This window comes from Cricetulus griseus, chromosome X (assembly GCF_003668045.3).
Source record: "Cricetulus griseus strain 17A/GY chromosome X, alternate assembly CriGri-PICRH-1.0, whole genome shotgun sequence".
Taxonomy (NCBI): Eukaryota; Metazoa; Chordata; class Mammalia; order Rodentia; family Cricetidae; genus Cricetulus; species Cricetulus griseus.
The window spans coordinates 99,502,540-99,530,048 of record NC_048604.1 but is presented as its reverse complement, the minus strand read 5'-3'; the positions used below and the strand labels follow the sequence as shown (position 1 = coordinate 99,530,048).

The 27,509-nt window shown below is 41.3% G+C and overlaps 1 protein-coding gene across 2 annotated transcripts; it reads right to left on the bottom strand.

Moving 5' to 3' along the window:
• On the bottom strand, positions 1–25,589 carry Asb11 (ankyrin repeat and SOCS box containing 11). 2 transcript variants are annotated; one of them, XM_027432773.2, is made up of 7 exons: positions 25,073–25,589; positions 15,661–15,740; positions 11,041–11,148; positions 6,127–6,277; positions 4,430–4,564; positions 2,654–2,845; positions 1–316 (listed from the first exon to the last, which is right to left on the bottom strand). In XM_027432773.2, exons 1-7 carry the CDS (start codon positions 25,323–25,325, stop codon positions 192–194), a joined length of 1,044 nt encoding a protein of 347 aa, XP_027288574.2. In that variant the 5' UTR covers positions 25,326–25,589; the 3' UTR covers positions 1–191. The 2 variants fall into 2 exon arrangements, with proteins under 2 accessions (XP_027288574.2, XP_027288576.1); XM_027432775.2 differs by lacking the exon at positions 25,073–25,589 and adding an exon at positions 24,014–24,444.
• Between the last annotated feature and the right edge of the window lie 1,920 nt (positions 25,590–27,509).

The window sequence follows — 27,509 nt, the reverse complement described above, 5'->3', positions numbered from 1 at the left end:
AGTTACAAACTAAAAGATTCCTGGATGCCTCTTGGCAACTATTAAACTAACCAGGAGTTTGCTCACCCCAAGTGTTTGGATCTATAGAAGATTTACTCTCATTCAGTGAGCTGACTTTTAGGATAGTGAGACAAGCCACTGATGGTACATACTAAGTACCCTACAGAAGGCAACAATCTACACATTTCCAACTATTGGTATAAGAGGAATTTTTCCAGCGGTTCTGGGAGCCCTAACTGGCAGATGGCTTGATGACATGCACGGCCCAAGCACTTCCGGACACACAGGCGGCAGAGCTGAGAAAGAGCAGGTGGACCTAGGAGAGGGAAGAAAACTGGCATGAACCTCATGGTGGGTGGAAAACAAGTTACTGTAAGCTTAGTAGAATTGGATAGGAATTACTAAATGATGGTAAATGCTACAATCAGAGAGTTCTGTGTTTTGCAGAGGATTCCTTTAAGTTGGTCCTTCAGGAGTGACTATATTAGTGAACAACAAGCTATCCACAGGCTAGACAGAAGTGTGGATCTGAGGAAGTGCATCTCACTCACTAGTGCCTGTGCTAATGGAAGTGAGAGACTGGATAGAAGTGAAAAGCATTGGGGTTCAGGGCCCTAAGACAGAGCTTCAGGACAGAGGGACAGCTGATAAGAAGTTAGGAGCAGGAAATGTCACCTCTGTGGTTACACAGTCAATGCTAGGAGCTGGACCAAGGGCCAGATAGTCCTCAAAGTCCTGGGCCTCCCAGTACTAACCCTATGTGGTAGACCTGGCTTTCACCTCCCACCTGGAAGGGCCCCCTGTTCTTGCAAGGGTTCTACCTCAATAAATATGTAGAAAGGACTCTAATCACCTTGACCCCATTGTTCCCTGAGTTTCAGTCTCGTGGGATCTACTTATAAAGGGACATCATTATCCCATTATTTCTTCACCTGTACATCAGCAAAGACTTCCTCAAGTGCATCCAATTACTTACTGGCTTCTACAAACCCTCATTGTAAGTACAGCTTACTGTAACGGCATTATGAAAAATAAAAAATAAAAAAGAGTGGATTACATATGCAAATAGCCAGATGACACTCAAGATTGATGTAGACAAAAAAAAATACATTCAACAGAGAGATATTCAAAGAACCCAACACTCACCTTTAGTTAAATTGCTGGGGATTGAGAATGGAAAAGATCCCTCCCCAGGGCCTCTCAAATCTGGGGGAAGCCATACCTCAGAAACTAAGTAGCTAAACATCTGCAGAACATAGTAATACAACAAATTGTCCAGTTCTCTTGAAGAAGCTCAAAAATAATGTTTGTGTATATGCAGCTTGAGGACAGAGGAGCTTGTTAATAAGGAATGCAAGTAAACCCTAGGCCTGAAAACACTCCCAATTGGTGGGGGAAAAAAAGAAAACTGTACAAACTGTTTCCAAGTATGTTCTCAGTGAACAATTACAAAAGTGCTTTCCAAACTAGCATCTGCTAAGGAAGGCCACTACCCTCCAAGTGGCATTTCAAATAAGAGAATGTTTATTAATGGCCTAGACATCAGGACTAATATAGATCAGTTCGAGTTAAAGTGTGGGAGCCTGCTAAATATACAGAGTTTAGGACCCCACTTGGGCCTTCTTGATCAAAACCTGTGTTTTAATAAGGTGCCCTGGTGATTTATTTACACAGTAAGTTTTTTTGTTGTTGTTGTTGTTGTTGTTTCTTTTCTTTTTTTTTTTTTTTTTTTTGGTTTTTTGAGACAGGGTTTCTCTGTGTAGCTTTGGAGCCTATCCTGGCACTTGCTCTGGAGACCAGGCTGGCCTCAAACTCACAGAGATCTGCTTGCCTCTGCCTCCCGAGTGCTGGGTGCTGGGATTAAAGGCATGCGCCACCAACGCCCAGCCACAGTAGGGTTTTTTTTTAAAGCACGAAAGAAACTGTTTCCAAAACAATAAACCAAGCATTTCACTGGACAGGGTGTAGGCCTTGGGAGTGGTTTTACAAAACAGGAGCCCTCTTGTTATGTAAATTGTTTCAGGAGATTTGGATTGGTGTCTTGGAATTTTAATAGTGCTCTTTCTCACATCAAATGGATTGCTTATCATCCTATGGCCTCTTCCTAGGTGTGTGACCCTCTGGAAGCCAATTCCTCTCCACTTCACTTTTCCCACTCGTAGCTGGAATAGTGTGAGTTCCTACAAATTCTCAGGTCTTTTAAGAATTCAGTGGGGTTAGTCATCTGTTAAGAAGGCCATGGTGCTACTGGGTGATTTGATCTTATTAGACCACAAACTATATACTTGGCCATTATTGATGTGAAGCCTGTGACTTTATTTCTAATTTGCCATGAACTGCCTCTCGGTGTTAGAAAGCTGACCTTTGATTTTTTCAATTGTGTGCTTTTTATATGATAAGCATGACTCTTGAATCATTTCTGAGTAAAAACAAGGTTGTCTGGTTATTTTCTTGTAGTGGAAAATAAAATGCAACAATAAACACAGAGTGTAAAAGAAGAGTCCTAGGATACACTGCAGTGAATCCAGGACTTGTCCCTTTCCACAATCCCATCCCCAATTACAAAGAGAAGGGAAAAACGGGGACTAGTCTAGGGATGCGATGACAGTATGCTTAGGAAGGAGAAGCAAATACCCTGCCGGATTTTTCTTACCTTCATGGAGCAGAAGTGCCTGCTCCACACTGCTTTTGGGAGCAGCAAGATCAAGGGCGCTTTTGCCCTCCGAGTTCCTGAGTTTCAGGCTAGCCCCATACTCAGTGAGCAGGTTGATGACCTCCACATTGGACTGCCTCGCTGCAGCATGCAGTGGGGTGTCCAGCCACCGGCCATGGTCAACACTGGCTCCTTAATAAAGCAGATGACCACAATCAATGCTGAGTGCGAATGTAAGGCACAATGAGCTATTGAATATAAGAACACCTTAAACATCCTGGTATATTTAACCATGCCGTGAGACTATAAGACTTAAGCCTAGAACCTCAGCAATGCCTATGAAGACTACTCCAAGACAGTTTGGAGGAAAGTGAAGTTAGGTACTTATACACACACACACACACACACACACACACACACACACACACACACACACACACACACACAGCCCCCCAAAATTGTAACACACAAAACAAAATATTTTACGTTCCTGTTACATGATAATTTGGGAGCTTTTTGGCAAAAGACAGAAGAAAGTTTGTTTAGCATGTATATTATTGGAGACTCAAAAAAAGATTTCCAAAATTAACATAAAGATAGTAAATGAAGGACTAAAATAAATAATAAAAAACCACTTGAAGGTCGAATTTCTCAAGTAAAGATTGTTTCTACTACAGCTTACACAATTATATCAGTAGCAGGTGTCTTAAATCATGAATCAAATGATAGTTTTGAAGTATTCTACTTTTCCCTGGAATGATAGTTTTTTATATTACATTCTGAAGTGAAAGATGACTGCCTTATCAGGAGAGAGATCAGTCTGCTGCAAATGGCCACCACATTCCATACTTAGTTTTCCCTTTGGAGGAGCATCTTCTTGTGAGTCTCAGCTCATGTATCCTGAGTGAAACCTAATGACCACAGAGTAAACTGAAACCTAGTCCTCAACCCAACAGTAATCCGTATTCCCTTAGCCACAATGATCAACCGATTGGTTCAGGGATGGCCACACATGCAACTCAAAGACAGTCAATATTACTTCTTGTTACAAGCCCAAGTGTTTGTGGCAGCCACATTGCCAACACCAGGGAGAAGCATACTAGCTAATAAAGTCAACATCAATGGAAACAGAGCTGAGAGATAAATACTTGTTTCTCTAAGCTAGTTGTACATCCAGCATTCAAGTATCCAGTGCAATCAGAATCTTTTCTAGCCTGATAAGAATGCTATCTTTAGAGCCACTAAAAAATAAAAAAGAGGAAGAAGCCTAGAAGCTTCATCTCATTAACAGTGTGTTACAATAAGTCTTTACTCCATCTTCCCCAGGCCCTGCCACCATGTGGGCACCCAGAATAACACACAGAGTCCTATATTAGTTTACAATACTGCTGGCCAATTGACTAGGATTTCTTATATGCTATCTCAGTCGTAATTATCATAAATCTAAATATTTTATAAGACTTGCCTTATCGAGGACGCCTTCTGCTGGAGTCCTCTTCCCAGGATCACATGGAGGTTTAATCGAGAAGAGACCAGGAGGAAGAGCAGGCGCAAGAGGGTGACTTCCTTATTGTCCCTGCTTATATATTAGTCTGCCTGCTATGTCACTTCCTGCCTGTATCAAAAGACTTCTTTTTACTACATTTCCCAGAATCCTCCTTGACTCCTAGTCCTGCCTACCTTACTTCTTCATTGGCCAACAGTACTTTATTCAACAACCAATAAGATAAACATACACAGAAGGACCTCCCCCATCTACACTGTTCTTGTAATTACCTAGTTCTAGAAGCTTCTTCACACAGTCGACTCTTTCATAGGTACAGGCCACATACAGGGGAGTTCCCAACTGAGGAACCTCTTGCTCAATGTTAACATTATTCGCCAGCAGTATCTCCATGCACTCTCTGTGACCTAGTGAATATAAGATAACTTCACTTTCCAGGTGATAGTGGTATAAACCTTTAATCCCAGAAATCAGGCAGAGGCAGGAGGATCTCTGTGAGTTCGAAGCCATCCTGCTCTACAGAGTGAGTTCCAGAACAGCCAGGACTGTTACACAGAGAAACCTTGTCTCAGAAAAAAAATAAATAACCTCACTCAAATAGGAACATGTTGAATAGGCACATAATTTCAGGATTGCTTTCTAGAATGGGCTTTTGAAATAACATAGACTGGACTGAGAGACTGGAGAAGTGGCTCAGCAGTTAAAACTCTTGCTGCTGCTCTTCCAGAGGACCTGGGTTCAATTAATAGCACCACATGGTGCTCACAACTCCAACCTCTGGGAATTGATGCCCTCTTCTAGTCTCTGGGGGCACTGCTTGCACATGACACACAGATACACACAGGCAAAACACCCATATGCACAAAATAAATAAATAAAAGAAGTAACTGATTGTCTCCCTGTATTAGAAGAAAAAACATTTGTTTTGGGAATCATAAGCAGAAATCTGCAAAATAAAACCATGAAAATGTTTCCTCTGGGGAAACTATTTTTTTTCAGTCCCAGTTGTAACTGCAGTGAAACTCAGGTTCTAAGGAGCATAGCTGAACTCACTCTTAAGCATGAAACCACCACTTTACAAATGGATAGCTATAAGAAGCAAAGGAACATGTGAGCCCTGTTATTACCAGCACTTAAACCAAAGCTCAGTCCTATTCCCTGCCATTACTCAGCTCTCATTCTCTTCCTCATCCACCCCTGTAAAAAGAACCTGCAACTTTATTGGGTTAGACTGAAAGACACAGATGAGAATGAATCCAAAGCATCAGGTACAGACTATATTCAAATGAACTTACAAATTCACTGGCTATGGAGAATTCCATAAGCAGGCATTCCCTGTGGAGACTTTGCCCAGTGACAAGAAGAACATGATTAAAAAATTTGCAGCATATCAATTAATTCTTCTTGAAGGAATACTTCTGAGGTATTGATAAAAGTTTGATGATAGTTTTAAATGTTTCCTTGAAAGTTTTACCACTGAGATTGGAAGGATGGCTCGATGGTTAAGAGTACCTGCTGATCTTGTTGAGGACTCAGGTTCACTTTCTAGTGCCCATATGATTGCTCAAAACAGCCTACAACTCCAGTGCCAGGGGGATCCATAAATACACTCAGGCAAAACACACATACACACAAAATTAAAATATTTTTTAAAAGCTGTTATCACTAATTAATTTAGCCAACCTTTTCTTTAGAGATAATATAATCAGAATCAAAGGTGCCTAATAAACACAAGGTAGCTGGCAAATATTTATTTCTGAATAATTCTTATCTCTTTAAATTTTTTGCAAGAACAGAAACAGAGCCTAATTTGAGTCAAAACTAAATAGCCTTAAGAAGGAAGTATACAAGCCTAGATGTGGTCGTACATGCCTGTAGGTGAAAACATCTGAACCAATGCCAGACCTTGATTCCCACAAACTGCAATCAACCCACCACTGTTGAGTGTGCCCTGGAGTGGCTTCCTTACCTCTCTTCACAGCTTCATGGATAGGTGAAGCCAGGTAGACCTCAAGTTGGGCCTTGGCTCCAAACTCCAAGAGCACATTGACACACGCAGCACTGCCACTGCAGCAAGCATTGAAGAGGGGAGTGGCCCCATGAACTGTCAGTCCATTGACCTAATGTTGGGTAAAGCAAAACTCACAAAATTTACTCACTCATTGTCACTAAGTATGCACTCCAATGTATGTACCTGGAGAAATTCCCTTGTGCTGTTGAAGAACAAAGAGCATTCCATACCTGTGGTGGCTTGAAAGAAAATGGCCCCCAAAGGGAGTGGCACTATTTGGAGGTGTGGCCTTGTTGGAGGAAGTGTATCACTGTGAGGCTGGGCTTTGAGTTCTCCTATGCTCCCAGTATCACAGACTACTTCAAGATGTAGGACACTCAGCTACTTCTGCAACATCATGTCTGTAAACACAACTCCATGTCCCACCATTATGATAATGGACTGAACCTCTGAACTGTAATGGAGCCACCCCAATTAAATGTTTTCCCTTATAAGAGTTGCTATAGTCATGATGACTCTTTACGGCAAATAGGAACCCTAACAAAAGTTGGTACAAGAGACTGTGGTATTGCCATAATAGGCCTGACCCTGTTTTTGCTTGGAGAAATATGAACTTTGGGAGTTTGGGTTATGAAGCAGTGGAAAGCTTTAAGCAATGGTTACTTGACCATACTAGTAGGACCATGGAAGACAGTAGTACGGAGTGCGATTTGATGAATTGTGGGAGGCTGGCTCAAGATGTTACAGAGGAGAAGAATAATAATAATATATAGCCTAGAGATCATTCTTGTGATATTTTGGTGAATAATGTGGCTACTTTTTGCCTTTTCCAAAGAGTCTGCCTGAGGCTAAAGTGAAGAAACTTGTATTGTAATTTGCTTTAAAACTCAGTGAAGAAAAGTCACGCCATGCAACAAGGCTCACATAGGAGGTTTATTTGAAGAGGAGAGAAAAGGGGCAAAGAAGGGAGCAGAGACCAATCCCTGGGAACAAAAGTGACAGGAGAGAGAGAGAGAAAGGGAGAGAGAAAGAGATAGGAGGTAGGCAACGTCCACCTTTTAAAAAGGAATGTAATGATTGTAAACAGGAGTGCTCTTAGTGACTGCAGCTGAGGATGTGTCCTGTCAGGACCCCAAGGGCAGGCCAGTACAGATGTCTGAATACTAGCATTTTGGATTAATTCCATTAGCAGAGGAAATCTCAAAACAGCCTAGTATAGACTCTGTCATGTGGTTATTAGTGATAACTCTAATGAAGATTTATAATGAAAAGGTGCAAAATAATGTAAAATTTGAAGAGGAAAGTAATGGAGTTAAGTGGAATGGAGTAAAAATCCCATGTTGAAGGAGATAAACAGATTGAAAATGGAATAAAGGATGTGGTGCCTTCAGGGCAAGATTGCACCCAGCTAAGTTTCCAACTTGGGAAAAAAGAACTAAATAAAGCTTAGAGCAGGGTATGGTGGCACACACCTGTAGTCCCAGCACTTCAGAGGCAGAGGCTGGCAGATCTCTGAGTTCGAGGCCAGCCTGGTCTATAGACAAAGTTCAAGGACAGGCAAGCCTTAGGCAATGAAGCAAAACAGAAAGCTGGATGAGGGGGACATATTACAGCCCCAGTAAGCAGCAGAATTTGTCAGCTTTGACCACATGGTTCTGGAGTTAAGGATAGAAGAAAGGATCTATGGAAATTTCCCCTGAGACTAAGGAAAGTCACTGAGACCAGGCATGTATCAGGGATGTCCCTGAATGGAGGCCCAGAGAAGCCATTGCATGAAGCTGTGAAGTTGAAGCCTGAATTGGTTTGGAGACTCCAAAATGTTAGAGATGCCAAAGTATTAGGAAACCTGCTGAGGAGAGCTGCTAACAAGGAGTGGAACCAGCCCAAGAGAAAGAAGTGTGTTTCGACCAACAAAACTGAAAGGAGTTGGAGATCTGAAGAGTACTTTGACATCAGACATGGAGATGCAGAGTTTGGAGCTTGCCCAGCTGGTTTTCAGTCTTGCTTTGGTACAGTGTTTCCTCTCTATGCTCCCTTCTCTATGTTTTGGAACAGTAATGTATATCCTGTGTCGTTATATGTTGGAAGTATGTGATCTTGCTTTTTTATTTTGATTTTACATGGGATTACATTTAAGTTAAGAGAGTGCATGAATCTCAGAAGAGACTTTGAACTTTAGACTTTCAAGTAAGTTTGAGACTGTTACAGACTATGGGGACTTTTGAAGTTGACTGAATGCATTTTTGCATTATTTTGCATTGTGGCTATTAGCCTTTGAGGGTCAGGGAGTAGAATGTGGTGGTTTGAATGAAAATGGCCCCCAAAAGGAGTAGCCCTATTAGGATATATGACCTTATTGGAGGAGGTGTGGCCTTGTTGGAGGAAGTGTGTCACTGTGGGGGTGGGCTTTGAGTTCTCCTGTGCTCAAATTATTCCTGGTTCACAGACCACTTTCCTTTGCCTATAAGATACAGGACTCTCAGCTACCTCTCCAGCACCATGTCCACCTGCACACTGCCATGTCCCACCATTATGATAATGGACTGTACCTCTGAATTGTAAGCGAGCCATCCCAATTAAATGTTTATCTTTATAAGAGTTGTGATGGTCATTGTGTCTCTTCACAGCAATAGAAACCCTTTATGAAAATTTAAAAACTCAAGGCATCATTGATAGATAAATTGAGTTATTCTATGTGAAATACTTAAAATATTACATTCTTATTTGATTTGCTATTCTTTTCTCTCTTAGTTCATGTTAATGAACATTTGCTGGCCCCCTTACTAGTTGCCAATGTTTTGGTTTTGTGTGTGGAGGGGGTTGCTTTGCCAGGATGTGTATGTGAACTACATGTGTGCCTAGTGTCTATGGAGATTAGGAAGAGAGTCAGATTCCCTGAAACTAGAGTTACAGACAGTTGTAAACCACCATGTGGTTGCTGTGAATCAAACCCAGGTCATCTGGAAGAGCAGCCAGTGCTCTTAATTTATCTCCAGCTCCCTGCTGCCAGTGCTTTTAAAGCAAACTTAAGATAATTACCAATCCCTAAGTAAGTTAAATTGTATCAATGAAGAAAAACACACAAAAAAACTATTTTGATGAAATAATACATTCTTCAGATCCCTATGGCAGAAAAACAAAGGAAAACATAGATCTGAGAAATAGGAAGTGAAGTTAGACAGATTTTATGATGAATTACATATGGTGTTGGCAGATGAAAGATGATTCCCAGGCCTAGGAGACCAGAAAAATTTTATCTGTTCTCTGAAACTGGAACCTAAACTAAGACGCTGGTGTAGAAGGAAGGATGTGACATCCACATTTCAGGTATACTAAGTTTGGGGATTGATGGGTCAGCCAGTTATAAGAGCTATCTACTGACTGACCCACTTTCTCTTGCCTTTACTTGTTCTAACAGAACCATTAAATGATGTGATGGAGCACTTATCAGCTACTTATGAAAACCATAAAAAACCAAGATGCTTTTTTTGTTCTCTTTGTCCCCCACAAGCATGCTGTTCTATAAAAGAAAAATATTTGCCATTTCCCACTAACAATAAGCTTGAGACTCCGAGCATAGAGTTTGGAGGAAAAATGGGCCGGGCAATGGTGGTGCACACGTTAATCCCAGCACTTGGCAGGCAGAGGCAGGTGGATCTCTGTGCGTTTGAGACCAGCCTGGTGTACAAGAGCTATTCCAGGACAGACTACAAAGCCACAGAAAAACCCTGTCTTGAAAAAAAACAAAAGAAAAAGAAAAAACTGGTTGTCACATAGCCTCTCCTGCATCATTACCCATGAGCCAGTAAAGCAGTAACCTAGAGATGGACCACCTAACGGAAATGTGGGAATGACCATGGGGGTACTGGAAAAATTCATTGTTCAGAAGACTTTCATACTTAGTTCTATACGTAGAAACTCAGTCTGCAATTAAATGTGCCTTCATGCATGCCTGTGGAAGACTTTTAAAGATTTTATTTAAGGTCTTTTTAAAAGATTTATTTTATTTTAATTATGTGTATAGTGGCAGGGGTAGAAGGGTAGGCATGAGGGCCACATGTGGGTGCAGGTATTCACAGTGGCCAGTAGAGGGTGCCACGTCCTCTGGAGCTGGAAGTTACAGGCAGCAATGTGCTGCCCAGTGTGGATACTGGGAATCATACTCAGGTCCTCTGGAAGAGAAGCAAATGCTCTTAACCACTGAAGCATCTCTACAGCCCCAGGACTGTCTTGATTACCTTATTTGAAGTGAGAAGACCTGCCCACTGTGGGTGGAACCATTCCCTTCATAGGAGATCCTAGACCTCATAAGAGTGGAGAAAATAATCTGAATACTAATGTACAACACATTCCTTGCTCTCTTCTTCTGCCTTTGGACATACTGTGAGCCCCTTCTTAAATGCCTGACACTGAGACTTTGCTGCCAGCCAGAATGGACTACAACCTGGAACTATGAGTAAAATAAACCCTTTCCCTTTTTAGTTGCTTTTATCAAGGTGTTTGATCATAGCAATAGGCAAGAAATTAAAACAGTTCATAATGTGTTTTGTACCTAAACCTCATTTACTTTGATAATGTACAACTGAAATGATGGTTGACTTGGGTGGGCCATTGAATTCAGTGTATTTCGTTGTTCTGTTGAAATTTGTTGTTTATGTTTTATTACAAAATGTTTTTTAATGAACACATCTGAATGTTCACGCACGCATTATATTGGCTGCAAAGAGAAGAGTAACCAGAAAGATGAAATACAGCCATGAATAGGGCCAGACCTTCCCATTACTCAATGCGTTCTGGAAGGTAGTGTCTCCCTAGGTGGTTTAGCCAGTGGACCTGGGCAGACAAAGCCAACTGGGCTGGGGTTGTACTCACATGTGCACCATTTTCCAGCAAGGCCTTAGCACAAGCCACGTGACCCCCAAGGCATGCCTCATGGAGGGAGGAGACCCGGTTAATTGTCACAAGATTCACATTGATACCCTGCAGTTTGGAGAAAAGACCATTAAATGATGCATCAGTTACAGCAAAGCAAGAATGTTGTGCACTGGGTTTCTGTTTTAGACAACTGGGTGAAAACAGTGGTACTAGCACCATATAAAATAGAGTGGAAGCCATGAGCATGGGATTCTAAACACAGCACTGGGGGCTGGAGAGATGGTCCAGAATATAAGAGTGAGCATGGCTCTTGCAAAGAACCCAAGCTTGATTCCCAACCCAACACCTACATCAGGCTGCTCACAACTGCCTATAACACCAGCTTCTGGGAGATCTGATATCTCTGGCTTGCTAGGACATTTACACACACACACACACGCACACACACACACACACACACACACACACACACACACACACACACATACACACACACACACACACACACACGTAAAATAATAAAAAACAAATCTATAAAAACGACATGGAGCCTCAGAGTCATTTGTTCTGGTTCTGATTATACGATATGGGTCTTTGAAATTTATGGCCTGAGCCTCTTTCCTCCAAGAGTCTACTAGGAAGAAGAAATTTAAACAAAAAATCAAGAGGAAGGATTCATGCTACAGGAAGCATGTTGAAATTTCATCTGGGAACATGGAATATTCTAAAATGTCTAGTTTGGGGAAGGAGAAAAAATCACCAGACATAGTGGTGCACACCTCTAATCACAACACTCAGGGACAAATACAGTCAGATCTCTGTGAGTTAAAGGCCAGCCTGGTCCGTAGAGATGGTTCCAGAGCAGCCAGGGCTACATAGAAAGACCCTATCTATAAAAAGTATTAATTAAATAAAATTAAAATATTGTTTTATGGTAAATTTCTTTATGATTTTTTAAAGAGTAAATGTTTGATCTGCATACTTATTATTCTATAGTATGTGTAGTTTAATACACAAATAGAGAAAAATGAGAATGGCATAAAAATTTCTAGGGTGAAGGGGTATTGAGAAAAGAAAGTTTAAGAACAGGGCTTCTATCTTCTCATTTTTCCTTTATCTTCCCCATTTATGATTTTCTTTTAAGAAATAAATACTTGATATTCTGTGATAATAGAAAAGAAAAGAGGAATGGAAAAGCAAATGAAGGAAAAGGAAAAACTGAAACAGGGGTGGAAAAGAAAAAAAAAATTAAAGTAGTCTAGTCCACGAGGTGGCAGCATTGTACTAGAAAAACACCTACAGTTCAAAACTCAGACTGCAATGGAGAAGTGACACGAAGCAGGCCTCAGGACCATCTAAGTCTGTGGTTCTCAACCTTCTTAACGCTGAGACCCTTTAATACAGTTCCTCATGTGGTGGTGGCCCCAGCCATAAAATTATTTCATTGATACTTCATAACTGTAATTTTGCTACTGCTATGACTCTTAATGTAAATACCTGATCTGCAGGATATCTGTCGTGTGACCCCTGTGAAAGCTATTTGACCCTAGAGAAGTACTGAGCCACAGGTTGAGAACCACTGATCTAGACTGGATCCTCCTAATTGTGCATGAGAAAATGGACATACAGAAAATGCAAATAAGACTGAGGTTACCCAGCTGTCAGTGACAACCAAGAGGGTCCTGAATTAATGCTTTACTTGCATTTGCTCAAGGCGCCTGAATGTTTTACTCACATTCTGCACATGACCTAAATGTAAATAAGCTTTTAAAAGTAGAACATAGGGGCCAGCAAGATAGCCCAATAGGTAAAAAGACTTCACACACACACACACACACACACACACACACACACACACACACACACAAAATACATAATTTTTTCTTTTGAAAAATGGAGTATAGACAGCTGGAGAGATGGCTCAGTGACTAAAGCACTTGCTGCTCTTCTAGAGGATCAGAGTTTCGGTGCCAGCACCCATGTCAGATGGCTCACAACTGCCTGTAACTCCAGCTTCAAGGTCTCCAATGCCTCCTTCTGGATTCCAAGGACACTAAAACACACACACACACACACACACACACACACACACACACACACACACACACACAAAATAAATCCTAAATAATAGTAGACTGTATTTTTGACTAGTAAAAAGCGAAGTATTGAGACGGTAGCAAGAAAAAGTTGAATTCTTCTATATAATGCCCCTACTCACTTAAATCACACTACTAAAATAACATGCTTTTAGAGTAGTGGTGATATCATTAAATACATAGCTGAGCCTGCTGGTGCATAACTATAACCCCAGCACTTGGGAGGTAGATGCACAAAGATTATGAGTTTAAGGCCAGCATCTACTAATTTTGAGTCCTATCCAGACGATGTGAGGCTCTGTCTCAAAGAGCAAAGAAACAAACAAAAAGGCAATAGAATCAAATGAAATTTAAAGTGCTTAAAAATTAATAAACAAGTGAGGTGGCATAGGCCTTTGACCCCAGCACTAGCACTGGGGAGGCTGAGGCTGGCAGATCTCTTCAAGGCCAGCCCGGTCTACAGAGTGAATTCCAGGACTGCCAGGGCTACACAGGGAAACCCTGTCTCGAAAAACCCAAATAAGCAAACAAGAGCTCTCTATGGCAAGACACATGCCTAGCACATGCAGGACCTGAGGGCCATCATCAGCGCCTAAGAAGGCCCTGTATGGAGGTGGTAAATCAGTAGTAGAGAATTGTCTGGTATGTGAGGCCCTATGTTAAGTCAGAAACACAACTCAAGGGAAAAATAAATTATTGACAAGACCAAATACAAACTCCAACATACTAACAGTTCTGTTCTCCTTTTGCCTCTATTTGCATTTTCATGGTATTTTTGAAGTGCTTTAGATCAAATGCAGAGCCTTCATGATGGTATTTAAAAACAAAATGACACAGCTGTGAAGCTGGGGATGTAACTGAATTGGTAAAGTGCTTGCCTAGCTTGCATGAAACCCGGGTTTGATCCTCAGCCCAGCATAAAATGGGTGTGGGAAGTGTTTTTAATTCCAGGACCTGGGAGGTACAAGTCAGAAGATTAGAAGTTAAAGGTCATCTTGTGTTATGGCTAGAAAACTGAAGACTAGCCTGGGATACATGAGAGTATGTCTCAAAAACAAGGGGTCAACGAGATGGCTTAAATTGATCCCCAGTAAACATAGATAAAAGAAGAGAAGTCCTACTACTAAGTTGTTCGCTAAATGCGCACCAGGGCAAGCCCCCTCAGCCCCTATACATACACACATAAAGAAATAAATATTTTACAAAAAAATTTAAAAGCAAAATGCAAAACAGAACAAAAGTAATGAATCACTAAAAAGGGAGGGATGCACATAAAACATCACTATCCCAGCTGTTCAAATTCAAAAGAGGAAGAAATTTTAAAATGGTTAGATGATAGAGAGGACATGGGAAAGAAAGCACAGTGACTCACTTCCTCTGCTCACATGTAGAGTCCAAAACAAATAAAGCAAATGGAAGATACACTTTCATAAATCTTTTCTCGGATGTTTGTTCAACCTGCGGGGGATTCAGTCACCAATAACAACTAATATTTTCCTAAATCTTCCTTAAGGGTTGAGAGTTATCTGATTATTAACCTATCTGAGAGCCTGGTCTTGAAATGTGCATTGTTAAAGTGGGCAGCCTCCCAGTTGGTGCCCAGTGATACCCAGTTCCTAAGGCTGTCTCAGTTGGATAATGCTTTCTCCTTGAACGTGAGCAGCACTTCCTGACTTATATCAAATGAGTGCACTTAGAAAAGTGAAGGGGCTGTAGAGCTGGCTCAGCAGTGAAGAGCTCTGACTGCACTTCCGGAGGACCCAGAGTTCAGTTTCCAGCACCCCTGAGGTAGCGCACAACTCTGTTTAACTCTACTCCCAGAAAAGAATTAGGTGCCCTCTTCAGATTCTGAGGGCACTGCACACACTTGGTTCACAGGCATAAATGCGGGTAAAATACCCATACATATAAAATCAAATTAAAGGTTTTTTTTTTTTTTTTTATGTGACTTCCTTCTTAGGCACCCTTTCTGGAGAAGTCAGCTCCTAGCTCCTAACACTGCCCTGTGGTAAAGCCCCTGGGACTGTGTGTATAAAGAGATCTCCCCTCCCCTTGCCATGAATCATCCCATGACCTAGTTGCGGATTCTCTGCCTGAAAGCTGCACCCAAGCCCTTAGAAGCCTCAAGTACCCAAGCGTTTGTTGTTGATTGGAGTTGCCATGCTTTGAGGAGATTCACAGCACATCAATAGCCTACAAATGCCATCTCAAGACTGGTGTCACTCGGGCACACCGGAGGAGCATGAGGGGTGTTAGCATAACATAAATTTGGGGGTCCCCTTCATTGTCCTTTAGAGGGACACTTCCTGTCATGGAGACGAGGACCCAAAAGGGAAAGGAGGAAAAGTGGGCAGAAAATGAAGCAGCTCCTAGAGAAAGCAGAAGCAAGAGGAACACACTGGGGGAGGGGGGGCAATGCCTGAAATGGCAGTGTTGGCAACTGAGCACAGCTATAGCCAAAGATAACACAGAGAAATTCTAGATTAGAGCAACAGTGGAGGACAGTCTTTGGTTTACTTACTTGTGCAATTAAAGTTTTAAGAGCCAGTAAGCGCCCCTGGGCTGCAGCCTCGTGGAGTGGGGATCGGTCAGCCCAGCAGTCTGAAACACAAATCAAACTCCTGGTCAAGGTCAGGAGATTTCTTCCTGTAGCTGTTCCTGCTTCCCACACACTGTGGGCCTTGAGGGAAGAGAAGAAACCCAATGCACACCACGCATCAGGACTTGCTGGATACAGGGAACTGGGTGGGCACTGTGGCTCATACTGCCTTTCCATGGGCAGTTTTAACAAGGAATACGTTTTTATTTTCAAATAAACAAAGCCAAGGGCTTGTTCCTGATAACTCTAAGGTCAAGTGAAGGACTAAATGGACCAATTAGGTTTTTTATTTCCCATAATTTCATCTCACCGCCATTCATACCCCCAAAATTCAAAGCCTGTGTACTACAAAGTAAAGATATATAAAGAGAGGGCCGAAATACGGCTCATTGGAAGAACACTTGGCAAAGCCCTGAGTTAGAAAGACAAAAAGAAAGAAGAAAGGAGGAGGGGGGAGAAATAAAGGAAAAGAAAGAGAAAGGAAAGAAGGAAAAGAGAGAGAGAGAGATGGGTGGGAGGATGGACTGAAAAAAAAAGAAGGAAATGTTTTCCTGAATTGCTGGGATAATTTTCTTTGATTCTTTTGATAGTAATATCTATATATTTTAATGTAAAATATCCTTTTCAGATGATATGATCCCCCAAAATTTACCCTAGAAATCTGTGTACATGGGGCTGGTAGAGCCAGGCCGCCTGGACTCAGGTCCTACTTCGTCTGCTGTCTGCACAGCAGCATGTTGCCAGAAGCATTTGAATCTCACTTTCCTTATCTGTAAACCAGAGCTACAGTAATCTATTTGGCAGGGCTCTCAGAAGGCCACTCAAGTATATCCACAGGGTCAGGTGTTCAAGGCCATTTGTGATCAATTAATAAGTAGACATTGCAGGGCAACTCTCTTAAGGGCCAGGCTGCAAACTGTTTTATGAGTGCATTCCTTTTTCTATAATCATTTATTTCTCTGCCACTAAGACTGACCAGCTAGCTCCAATGGGCATTTGAGAAGTGACCATATATGAAAAAATTCCAAAGAACAAGCATCAGTTTTGGAAGCAGACCTGCTCCCGTTAGCAAGTTCTGTGGTTTTAAAAGTGTGACTGTCCTCTTTCCATATTAAATAGAATGCAATACACCTCAGCTTTCTTTCATGCATAGGGTCCTTCTGAGCAATGTCTTCTAAGTTATCCTGACAGTGGCCAGAGTTCAGGCTTCCCATTGTCCACAAACTTGGTAAAAGCAAAATCCCACCAGAAATGGAACTGTGTAAATTTGAAATACTCTAGCAATTGGTATGAAAATGTGATTTTCAAAATATGTAGATATAAAAGTAAATTTAGACAGTGTAGTTGTGCCCTGAGACTATCTAAACCAGGGCTCCTTGAAGAAATAGCCGACTCCAGGCTAAAGAGGGATGTGGTGTGTGTGTGTGTGTGTGTGTGTGTGTGTGTGTGTGTGTGTGTGTGTGTGTGTGTCCCCTCTAACAGAAAGGAAGGAAGGACGGGCAAAAACAGAAAATGTCGAAAAGATTGAGAATGACTCAAAGGGGCTTGTTCTAGTCAAATGTGGGGCAATTTGCACATCAAAATAAGCCATAGGAAAACACACGCCATAAAAGCAGTCCTTGCTGATATAAGTGGTACATCAATATGGATAAGGCACTTCTTCCTGGAAACACTAACTGAAAAAAATGGAGATATAACAGGATCAGGTTCAAATTATCACTATATTCATTTTAAAGGGAATGTGCATAATTTTATACTAGAAAAAATGTAGAAACAATCTTGACCAGCCAAGGTCTTCAAGAAAAAAAATCCCACAAGTTGCCATCATGTGCCATCTGGCTGAATGCAATGAGTCACAACATATCGCATGAGAGGGAACACGGTGTGAAGAACACAATATATTCCTGCCTGTGTTATTCATGCCCCAAAGCACAACTTAACTCTTAGCAGCAAACCCTGTAGCAGCTCACAGAGAGGGGCAGTCTAGAAATAAATTGGCCTGGAGCCAGTTGCAGGAGAAATAGGAAACTTTTCTAGAAGGTGAGTGTGGAAGGCTAGACACAGCATCCGACAGCGCTCTTTGACCTTGAGTAGGACCCCTTTGCTTGAAAAGATATTATTGGAGCATTTAGCTAAAAATGATTGGAGGGCTTTGGCAGGAGACTGGGAATTCTTTGTACTGGTCTTGTAGCTTTTCTGTTAAAACTAAGTCAAGGAAATAATTTTTAACCAGGAAAAAATAGACAAATGGATTAACAAATGGCTTGCCATCTCATACTCCTGCTTTGAATGTGAAATGCTTTTATGGTAAAGAAAACTATAAAAGGATTTGATATAAACAAACTTGCTGTGTTTTGTCTCCATTGATTTCTGCATTGGTTCAAAGCTGGTGACTGTGACAGTTTACTTAAAAGGGAAGTGTTTCTCACTGTACCACTCTTTCCCTCAGTGTCTCCAAGGAACAACTAAATTTGAAGTGAGTTGTCTTTGCAGAAGAACAGGACCTTTGGAATATTAAAAGTGTAAGAGAACCAGTCAAGTTGGGGAGAAGTATACTGTGTAGATTTACATCATGTTGGTTCTTAAGGATACCCAAATTATCACATTGAGACAAGTTTCCCCAAGAGTAAAAAAATCATACCCTGTAGCAAAGTAAAGCCCAAAGCACTCCATACCAGTAAAGCAGAAGAAAAAATGGTAATAATGGACATAAAAGGGAGAATGAACTTTTAAGTCAGATTGACCAATAATTTTTTATTTTGTTTTACATATAATTTGCATCTTGTGGACCTTGCTTGGCTAACCACCATGACATTGAAAGGTGGATTCCAAGACATGGCTCATTTAGCATTATTTTGTGTATCCTTGTTTTCATTTACTGAATTGCTGTAGCATCTTATACCATGTCTGAATAGAAATACTAGCTGCAAATCAACTCTACTGATGAAATGGTTAACTTAGAGGATAAAGACCAGTTGAGGAGCAGAATGTTTCTGAGTCTCCTTGAACATATCTTTGCACTTCATCTTTAGGCTCCTTCTCATACATCTCCATCTCAGTCCTTGGTAGGTATGCTTCAGCCACGTTGGGCATGAACACAGGCACTGGGGGGCTCAGGACAGTCTTTACCCATACTAGGAGTGCAGCAGCCTGAACAGCAGAAGCAGCAAATCTTCAGCATGCCTTTGGCATTCTGTTCTTCTAATGATAGCTAGTCAGCCCCAGGTGCCCGAAGAACTACAGGTTAAGCATTTCTACTCTGGCTATCAAAATTTTAGAAAACAAAACATTTAGAACACTCCAAAATGCAAAACATCTGGAGTACTGACACAACACTGCCCGCACATAGAAATTCCACCCCATCAAATTCAGATTCATGCCCCCAAATTATTTTAAATGTCACATGAATGAATTTAGCATTTAAGCTAGGGTCCCCTCCCCCAAGATACCAAATATTCTGAACTCTGGGAGAGAAAAATAATCTGAAATCTAAAACATAATGTTCCAAGCATTTCATGTAAGGGAGACTCAACCTGTAAAGATAATGTGTTCAAACATAAAAACAAGACGTAAGCAACCACTGAGTCCTAAAATAATTAGCATAGGATATCAATATAAAACCACATTTGTAATCCCTAAAGCTCGCCTCTGTGCAGGCTCTAATGATAACTTTCCCTGTGAGCAACAATAGCCTTGAGCCTTAGCCAATTCCAGACTTTCTCGTAACTTTATCAGTCCCATTAGACCCAAACCCTAGGGAGTATTTGAATATATCACACAGGACTAATGTTGAGTGAAAACAGCCTTAAACAAAGAAGTGTGCACTGTGGGGTTCTGTTTCAGTCAAGGAAAGAAGGAAGGCATACTCACCTTGGGTGTTAGGAGTCAAAAGCAAACTGAGGAGGGGTGGGAGCTGATGGGAACTAGGCATGGTAGGAGCCACTGACAGTAGTCTCTCACGCTTTGGATGCTGGCCTTGCTTGTGTTCACTGGGCCCTTGAGGATATCTCTGTACTCGGATCCTTAAAATGACTCTGACCCCTCCTAAACGTGTACTCCGCATCTCTCCCCATTCCCAGCAGAGAACATGGCTCTCTCTGGTCCACTAAGCAGCTAGAGGTAAGTCCAAGGGACGGCATGTTCTTCACATGCCTCCCACCTCATTCTTCCAGGTGCCAATTTCTTTGGTGCTTTGAGGATGAAAAGAAGCAAGGTGGGCAGTGCAGATGACTCCCAGTTACCTGGAAGAGGCAGTCAGTCCCACTCATCATGTCATGGGATGACCTAGCATTTGTAGTACTCCTACCCACACTGTTTAAACGAGCATTCGGATAGCAAGATTGGTTTTTAGAAAATTGGATTTGGGCCGGGCGTTGGTGGCAAATGCCTTTAATCCCAGCACTCTGGAGACAGAGGCAGGCAGATCTCTGTGAGTTCAAGGCCAGCCTGGTCTCCAGAGCGAGTGCCAGGATAGGCTCCAAAGCTACACAGAGAAACCCTGTCTCAAAAAAAAAATTTTTTGGTATCCTTTGGTCAAATTGAGGAAAAGGGGAAGAAAGCCCTCCTGGTTTCTTTTGGACTTTCCCTGTAGCCATCTTACAACTTATAGAAAGGATGGGACAATAGCCAGGGGACATGAACATGTAGCTGTGGGTAAGAGCTGCATGTAATCTCCTCCCAGATGAGCTCTTGCCTTTCTGATGCCACAGTCACTATTGGAAGTCCCGCACATAGGATTTCTTGGTGGGGGAGAGGGGAGGAACTTTTAGTGTCATGAGCTCTACTGTTAAACACTGCAGATTTCTCTCTGGGCATGTGATGCCTGCACCATCAGGCCTGCTCATCAGCTGCTAGCTTACCCATTGACAGTGCTTTCCCTGTTCTGGAGTCTCCTTATCAATGCAGTATCCTTGGATGCCCCACAACTCTCACCTATGCTTCTGAGGCCACCTGGGTAAGTCTGTGGCTCCATCTGCCACTGCACCAAGAAAGAGGGACTGGTGTTTGCCTTGGGTTTCTTCCTCATTTCATCTCTGCTTTGCAACTCCAACTCCATGCCCCACCCCCAGGTTGTATAGCACAACTGGACAATTCATTCAGGCATCTGCCTAAGCAGATTCTTTCCCTTATCTGCCCCTTGGCTAAAGCCCCGTGACCTCCATCATGAAGGGGAGAAGGTTGCTTTGTGCATAAGAACACCCCAAAATAAATGACAACCATTTTGCTCCTACTAAAAAGGTCTCGTGGCTAGTAAGCATAGAAAAAAGACCAAAAACCAGGCTTAGGGACTTCAGAAAAGACCTTGCTCTGTTTTTTAAGAACTATTGGTCTCTAAATTCTGCCTATCCTTGTGTTCCATGCACTTGTATTGGGACACTCTGGCATCAGGTTATTCTTGCTGAGAGTGTGAAATAGGTGCTGTCCTAGCACACAGGGAAGCCCTTGCATTGTATAAACCAGGGGAGGTAGAACATACTGTACTCTAGAGAAGGAGTCCCAAGGAAGGATCAGAAATTCAAGGTCATCCTAGGCTACTTAGAGATTTTGAAGACAGCCTCAGACTGAGACTGTCTCGGGAAAAGTTTGAGATGATCATGATACACCTGTATTAACCCAGCACTCAGGAAGCTATCAATTCTCTGTGAGTTCAAGACCAGCCTGGTCTACATGGTAAGTTCCAAGCCAGCCAGAGATGCATAGTGAGACCCTGTAAAAAATGTGCAATATTTTTTTTGTATTCCTGGAATCACCATCACTCTCCAGGAAGTAACCTTTTCTGTCCCACTGTTGATGACTGCAACCTACAAAGCACCTGGAAGGGTTTTCCCCCAACTATATTCCTGAATTTGCCACAGTGAAGATCGCCTTGTTTTCATTCTTGTCCCCAACACAGTATCTCACACCCTTCTTAGTTGCAAAATGGAGCAAATTAGAAGAAATTAAGGTTTAAAGTTATTTGGCAGATGCAGATTTTTTCCATTGCTTTTAGTAAATATGTAACCAAGCTCTCCAAGTACACGAATACTTACACAGGATTCAATCACTCCCTTCCAAGATACTCTATTTTTACTTCCTTGGCACCCTGCCTGGGTCACAGGGCTGCAAATATATTATGGAGATACTTTACAAATATGTTCGTGCCTGATGAGGTGTAGAGAAAATGTTCAAGTGTGTTTTCACTTGTTCCTTCACAACTTCTTTCAAACCATGATTTGTAGCTCTGCTTTTAGAGTCTTTGAATAAAATTCATAATAACCCCCAAATCATCTATTTAATAATAATATCCATTCAGATAGAATATGTTTAAGTTCCAAGAATTCAAAACAAAAGCCAATAATTCTTTTACATTTTCTCAAGGATTTTACCTTGTCAAATTTCAACGACAATGTGAGATGACTATAGAAGACTGCCTGTTTATAATATTTGGTCCACTTGGTGTGCAATCTTTGTTCAAGTTTTGAAATCATAGGAAGCAACATCTGTGGCATTTATCAAAGAGAATAAAAGTCATAAATCTCATTTCTAAATCAAAATATTGGTAAGAACTTCAAATTTATGGGATTTTAAGTACATGGGGGCTCATTGGGAAAAACATATTATAATGAGAATTCTGATACATAAAATATTATAATGTAATGGAGTTAAATTAATATTCACTAGAACACCCAGTTCTGGTCAGAAGATGAAGTTCTGTCAGTGACCTGTATTAAGAAGTCTCCTTTGAACCCATTAGGGGCCAGGGAGCTGAGCTACAGGTAATGTGTGGAAGCAGAAACTCTGCCGGGAACTCATTGTCCCTACTTGGAAACAGTCATCAGGCACCTGAGATATGAACCACTCAGAGGACAGTTAGGTCAGGGTTTAAGGAAATAAAGAGGAAACTAAATAAGGCAAAAGGCTAGGTAGGTGCTGGGAGAAAAAAAAAGGGAACAAAGGCAAAAATACTGAAGTGTAATGGACAGGAGTCAGGCAGAGGGGTGGCTGTCCAGTAAAACTCAGACCCTTTGGAACAAAACCTAACAATTTTGAATGTAGGACTTGGAAAATGAACTAATGTTTTAGCCTTCCCTTAAAATTGTTTCTTTTTTCTTTTTAAGGGAATATTCTATTATTCTACAAGCTCAGATCTACAACTGTAAAATGTTCCGACTTCTAAATCCCCCACCCAACTTTATGGCTACAGCTTTGGCAGTAAACATGACCAGGATTCAGGTTAAGTAATTGCTCCCTTTCATTTGTTTTCATTTTATGCAAATGTTTGCATAGTACAAGAACTGTGTGATTTTGCTTTGAACTGAGAGTCTTCCTAAGTCAAGTCACTAACTTACTGAGTAACTATCATATATTTTATAATGATAAAATATTATAATTTGTCTGACAAATGAACTGCAAAGATGATTTCTGGTTTGAGAATAACACTGTCCCAATTTTTTTTATCTTTTTCAACACAGTGTTTCACTAGGTGGCCATGGCTATCCTGGAACTCACTGTGTATACTAAGCTGACCTCCAACTCACAGATATCTACCTGACTCTGCCTCGAAAACGCTGCAATTAAAAGCATGAACCACTATTCTTAGTTCACAAAATCCTTCTGCTGCTTTACATATATAACTATAAATAATGACAAAAGAAAAATAACTATTAGAATCATGCAAAAGGAAAAAAGGCCCCACTGTTTTGGACATGTAACTGCCAGTTTATTATAGAAAGACATCAAATCTGAGTATACTATCATACAAGTGAGATGTATAAGGAAGAACACACATAAACATAGACAAATGCATACATACGTGCACACACACACACACACACACACACACACACACACACATATGAAATAAACTAGACTTACTTGCATTAGCCTCACCACCTATTTTTAACAGTATCTTAAAATGGGCACCATACCAGCAGCCTGAAAAAGATGGCTGTTCTACAGAGTCAATCAGTCTCTTAAGGAGATTTGAAGTTTGGCTCCAGATTCAAATCCACAGCATGCTTACACAGGTTCTGAGTCCTCTAAAACCCTCAGAAGTACACTAAGGACCATGGCAACAGGAGTCATGCACAGAAACAACTGGAGAAAAACTTTTACACTCTACCAATACTATCTCCATTAGGTTTTGCCTAATTCAAATCACAAGGATGTCACATCTAACAGAACATCAAATGCTAGAAAGTCCCTGTCCACATTTATAAGTCAGAAATACCTTTCTAGATCACACTTAATTGAAGCAAAAGAGAAGTATTAATGTTTTTCCACCAAAGTTACATACCTCCCTGAAATGTGTGACAGATATAATCCCCAAAAGAAATTTCTTTCCACAGTCCAGGCCTGCTGACACTTTCTTCCCCAGCTAGCTGAAGCATTCTGATGCTTTGTCTTCTTGTTTCTTTATGTAAGACCACTGATGCCTAGTGTTTTCCAAGTTGTCTAGTGCATTGAAATCACAAAGCATGTCTATTTTGAAAGAGACGCCTGGATGCAAATTGAAACAGACACCAACTAAAGCATGATGCAATCCAGGAACTCCTGTGAATACTAAAAATACATGCAGCAACTCTGAACAGTTTATGAATCTCATCAACATGGCCATAGTCCTCCTCCATAAAGGGACAACCCCAGCAATGAGGGCATATCTGCTTCAGTTACTCTTGCAGTATCTCACCACAACTAAGGAGAATCGTTTCTTGAAAGGGATGTAGATTGGCCTCTACAAGCATGAGACTTCAAGATGTTTTATGTTTTACCAAAAATCTTAGCAATTTCACATTGTGATAATAACCTTCATTTTTTGTGCTTTCTGTAGAGCCACTGGTGCACAAGTGAGTTTAGTGAAGTTTTCCTGTGACAAATGGTCTATCAATTCCATATGCAAAGGACACCACAAGATGCATACCTACAGTATGCCACACTGACTGCTTTTCAATCAAATGAACTGCTAATGAAATTTCCCAAGGAAGCTTAGTCTTATTATAATTCTCTTTCTCGTTAGTTTGACTGAAAGTATTGAAGAAAAGTAATGCTATGTGAGAACTCCTTTGGTTAGTACAAAGTGTCTCGGTAGCCTTTATAACCCACAATTCTGTTGACTTTTTAAATAATAATTGTAACTAGATCCAGCAACTTGCAAAAAAAAATAAAGCTGAAGATTCTTCAGAACTTGCTGCAGGCAATATCATTTGCTACTTCAAGTGACAGGTACACTTTAAAATTACACACTCAGCACGAACGTGCAAGGAAAGCTTACCTTCCAGAAACACTATTCATCAGAATTCTCAAGGAGGAAGTTTTGAGGTGTTGGGAATAAATTCAAAGATTTTTTTTTTTTTACCTGAAAGTCCACCATAGATCTCCTCTGCTATTCTAGCTGCCTCTTTTCTGTTTCCTTTGACGATGTAGAAATGGGTTAGGAGAGCCAAGAAAACTTTAATTAAAAGCTTGAAGAAAAAAAATGTTGCAAACATTGTCAGAAAAATGTTTTTAAAGCCATAAAAAGCAGGACCATCTTCCATTTTGGCTGCTTCTCGGCATAGGTTCTTAGGGCTGCAAATTTTTACTGAGTTATAATTGGCATCATATGACATCTATTTTAAACCTCCTAGCACTCGGTGCTCTTGTTACCAAGAACTCTGTAGGTTCTAATCTAACTCTGTTGTGGAGACTAGGGGTGTTGATATTTATGGCAATGTTAAACAACTTCCTTCTAATAAGAAACAGTTGGTGCTGGCCTGGAGAGATGGCTCAACAATAAAGAGCACTGGATTCGACTCCAGCACATGGGTAACTGAAGACCATCTGTAACCCCAGTTGCAGTGGATCCAATGGTCTCTTCTGGCCTCTGGAGGCACCAGGCCTCTGTAGGCACCAGGCATGCACGTGTTACACATAAGGACATGGAACGAAGCACCCACACATGTAAGATAAATAATAACATAAAAATGTTGCCGGGCATTGGTGGCACATGCCTTTAATCCCAGCACTCTGGAGGCAGAGGCAGGCGGATCTCTTGTGAGTTCAAGGCCAGCCTGGTCTCCAGAGCGAGTGCCAGGATAGGCTCCAAAGCTACACAGAGAAACCCTGTCTCAAAAAACCAAAAAAAAAATGTTAAAAATACTTGGTGTTAATGGAGTACATTTACACAATGGAGTACTACTCAGCAGAAAACAATAATGGAATCTTGAAATTTGCAGGAAAATGGATGGAACTAGAAGAAACCATTCAGAGTGAGGTAACCCAATCACAAAAAGACAAAGATGATATGTACTCACTCATATGTGGATTTTAGACATAGAGTAAAGGGTTACCAGCCTACAATCCACACTCCCAGAGAAACTAGCAAACAAGGAGGACCCTAAAAGAGACAAACATGGTCCCCTGGAGAAGGGGAAAGGGTCAAGATCCTCTGAGCAAATTGAGAGCACAGAAGAGGGGGAGGGAGCTAGGAGAATGAGAAGGGGAGAAAGGAGGGATGCAGAGGACATGAGGGAGCAGAAAGGTTGAGTCAGGGGAAGAATAGATGATAACAAGAATGGAGATATCTTAATAGAGGGAGACATTTTAGGTTTACTGAGAAATCAGGCACTACGGAAAGGTCTGGAGATCTACAAAGATGACACCAACTAACAATCTAAGCAACAGAGGAGAGGCTACATTAAATGCCCTCCCTGATAATGAGATTGATGACTGACTTATATGCCACCTGATAGCCCTCATTCAGCAGCTGGTGGAAGTAGAAGCCGAAACCCACAACTAATCACTGAACTGAACTGGAATCCAGTTGCAGAGGACCAGTAATGGGCAAAGGGGTCCAGACAAAGCTGGTGAAACCCACAGAAACAGCTGACCTAAACATCGGGGAGCTCTTGGTCCCCAGATAGCTGAGATACCAGCATGGGACTGAGCCAGACCCCAGGAACATGGGTTTCAGTGAGGAAACCTTGGAAATCGACAGGACCTCCTATAGTAGTGCAGTACTTATCCCTAGCATAGGTGTGGACTTTGGGAGCCCTATTATTCCATGTAGAGGAATACTCCCTGAGCCAAGACACAGGGGGGTGGACCTAGGCCCTATCCCAAAGTATATGATAGACTCTTATGACCCCCCCCATGGAAGGCCTCACCCTCCCTGGGGAGGAGAAAGGATATGTGATAGGTAGGGTGTTAGTTGGGGGGGGGAGGAGTGGTAGGGGAGGAGGGGAAGGAGTGGGGACTGGGATTGACATGTAAACAATCTTGTTTCTAATTCAAATAAAAAATGAAAAAAAACCTTGGTGTTCACAACCTACATTGAATTTGATCAAAGCACATTAGAAGCATGTATACAAGAAAAAAAGGAATTCCTATCCTAACCTCACTTCCATTTTTCTTCTAAACCCCTACTTTTGGTATAGTATGTTGAAATGGGATTGGAAAGATAAAAGGAACATTGCTAGCTATAGTAACAAAGCAATAATATACTATACACTATGTTCATCATAGAAAATACTGTTCATGGTGGTACTTCACTTGCTTTTCATGTGGAGGTTTACAAAGGATTAATCCCAAATCTAAACTATGACTAGGCAAAACAACAAAAACAAAAACAAAAACAAAACCCTCTTGGCTTTAAGGTAATATTGAATGTAAGACCCACCTTACATATTTCTCCAAATGAAAATTTCAATGTGGCTGAAGTACTAAATGATTCCGGTGACAGGTACTGACAACTGTGACAAGTTCCCTCAGTAAGGTTCTTTTTTCCCCCAGTGTGATATCTTTTTCTACTCCCA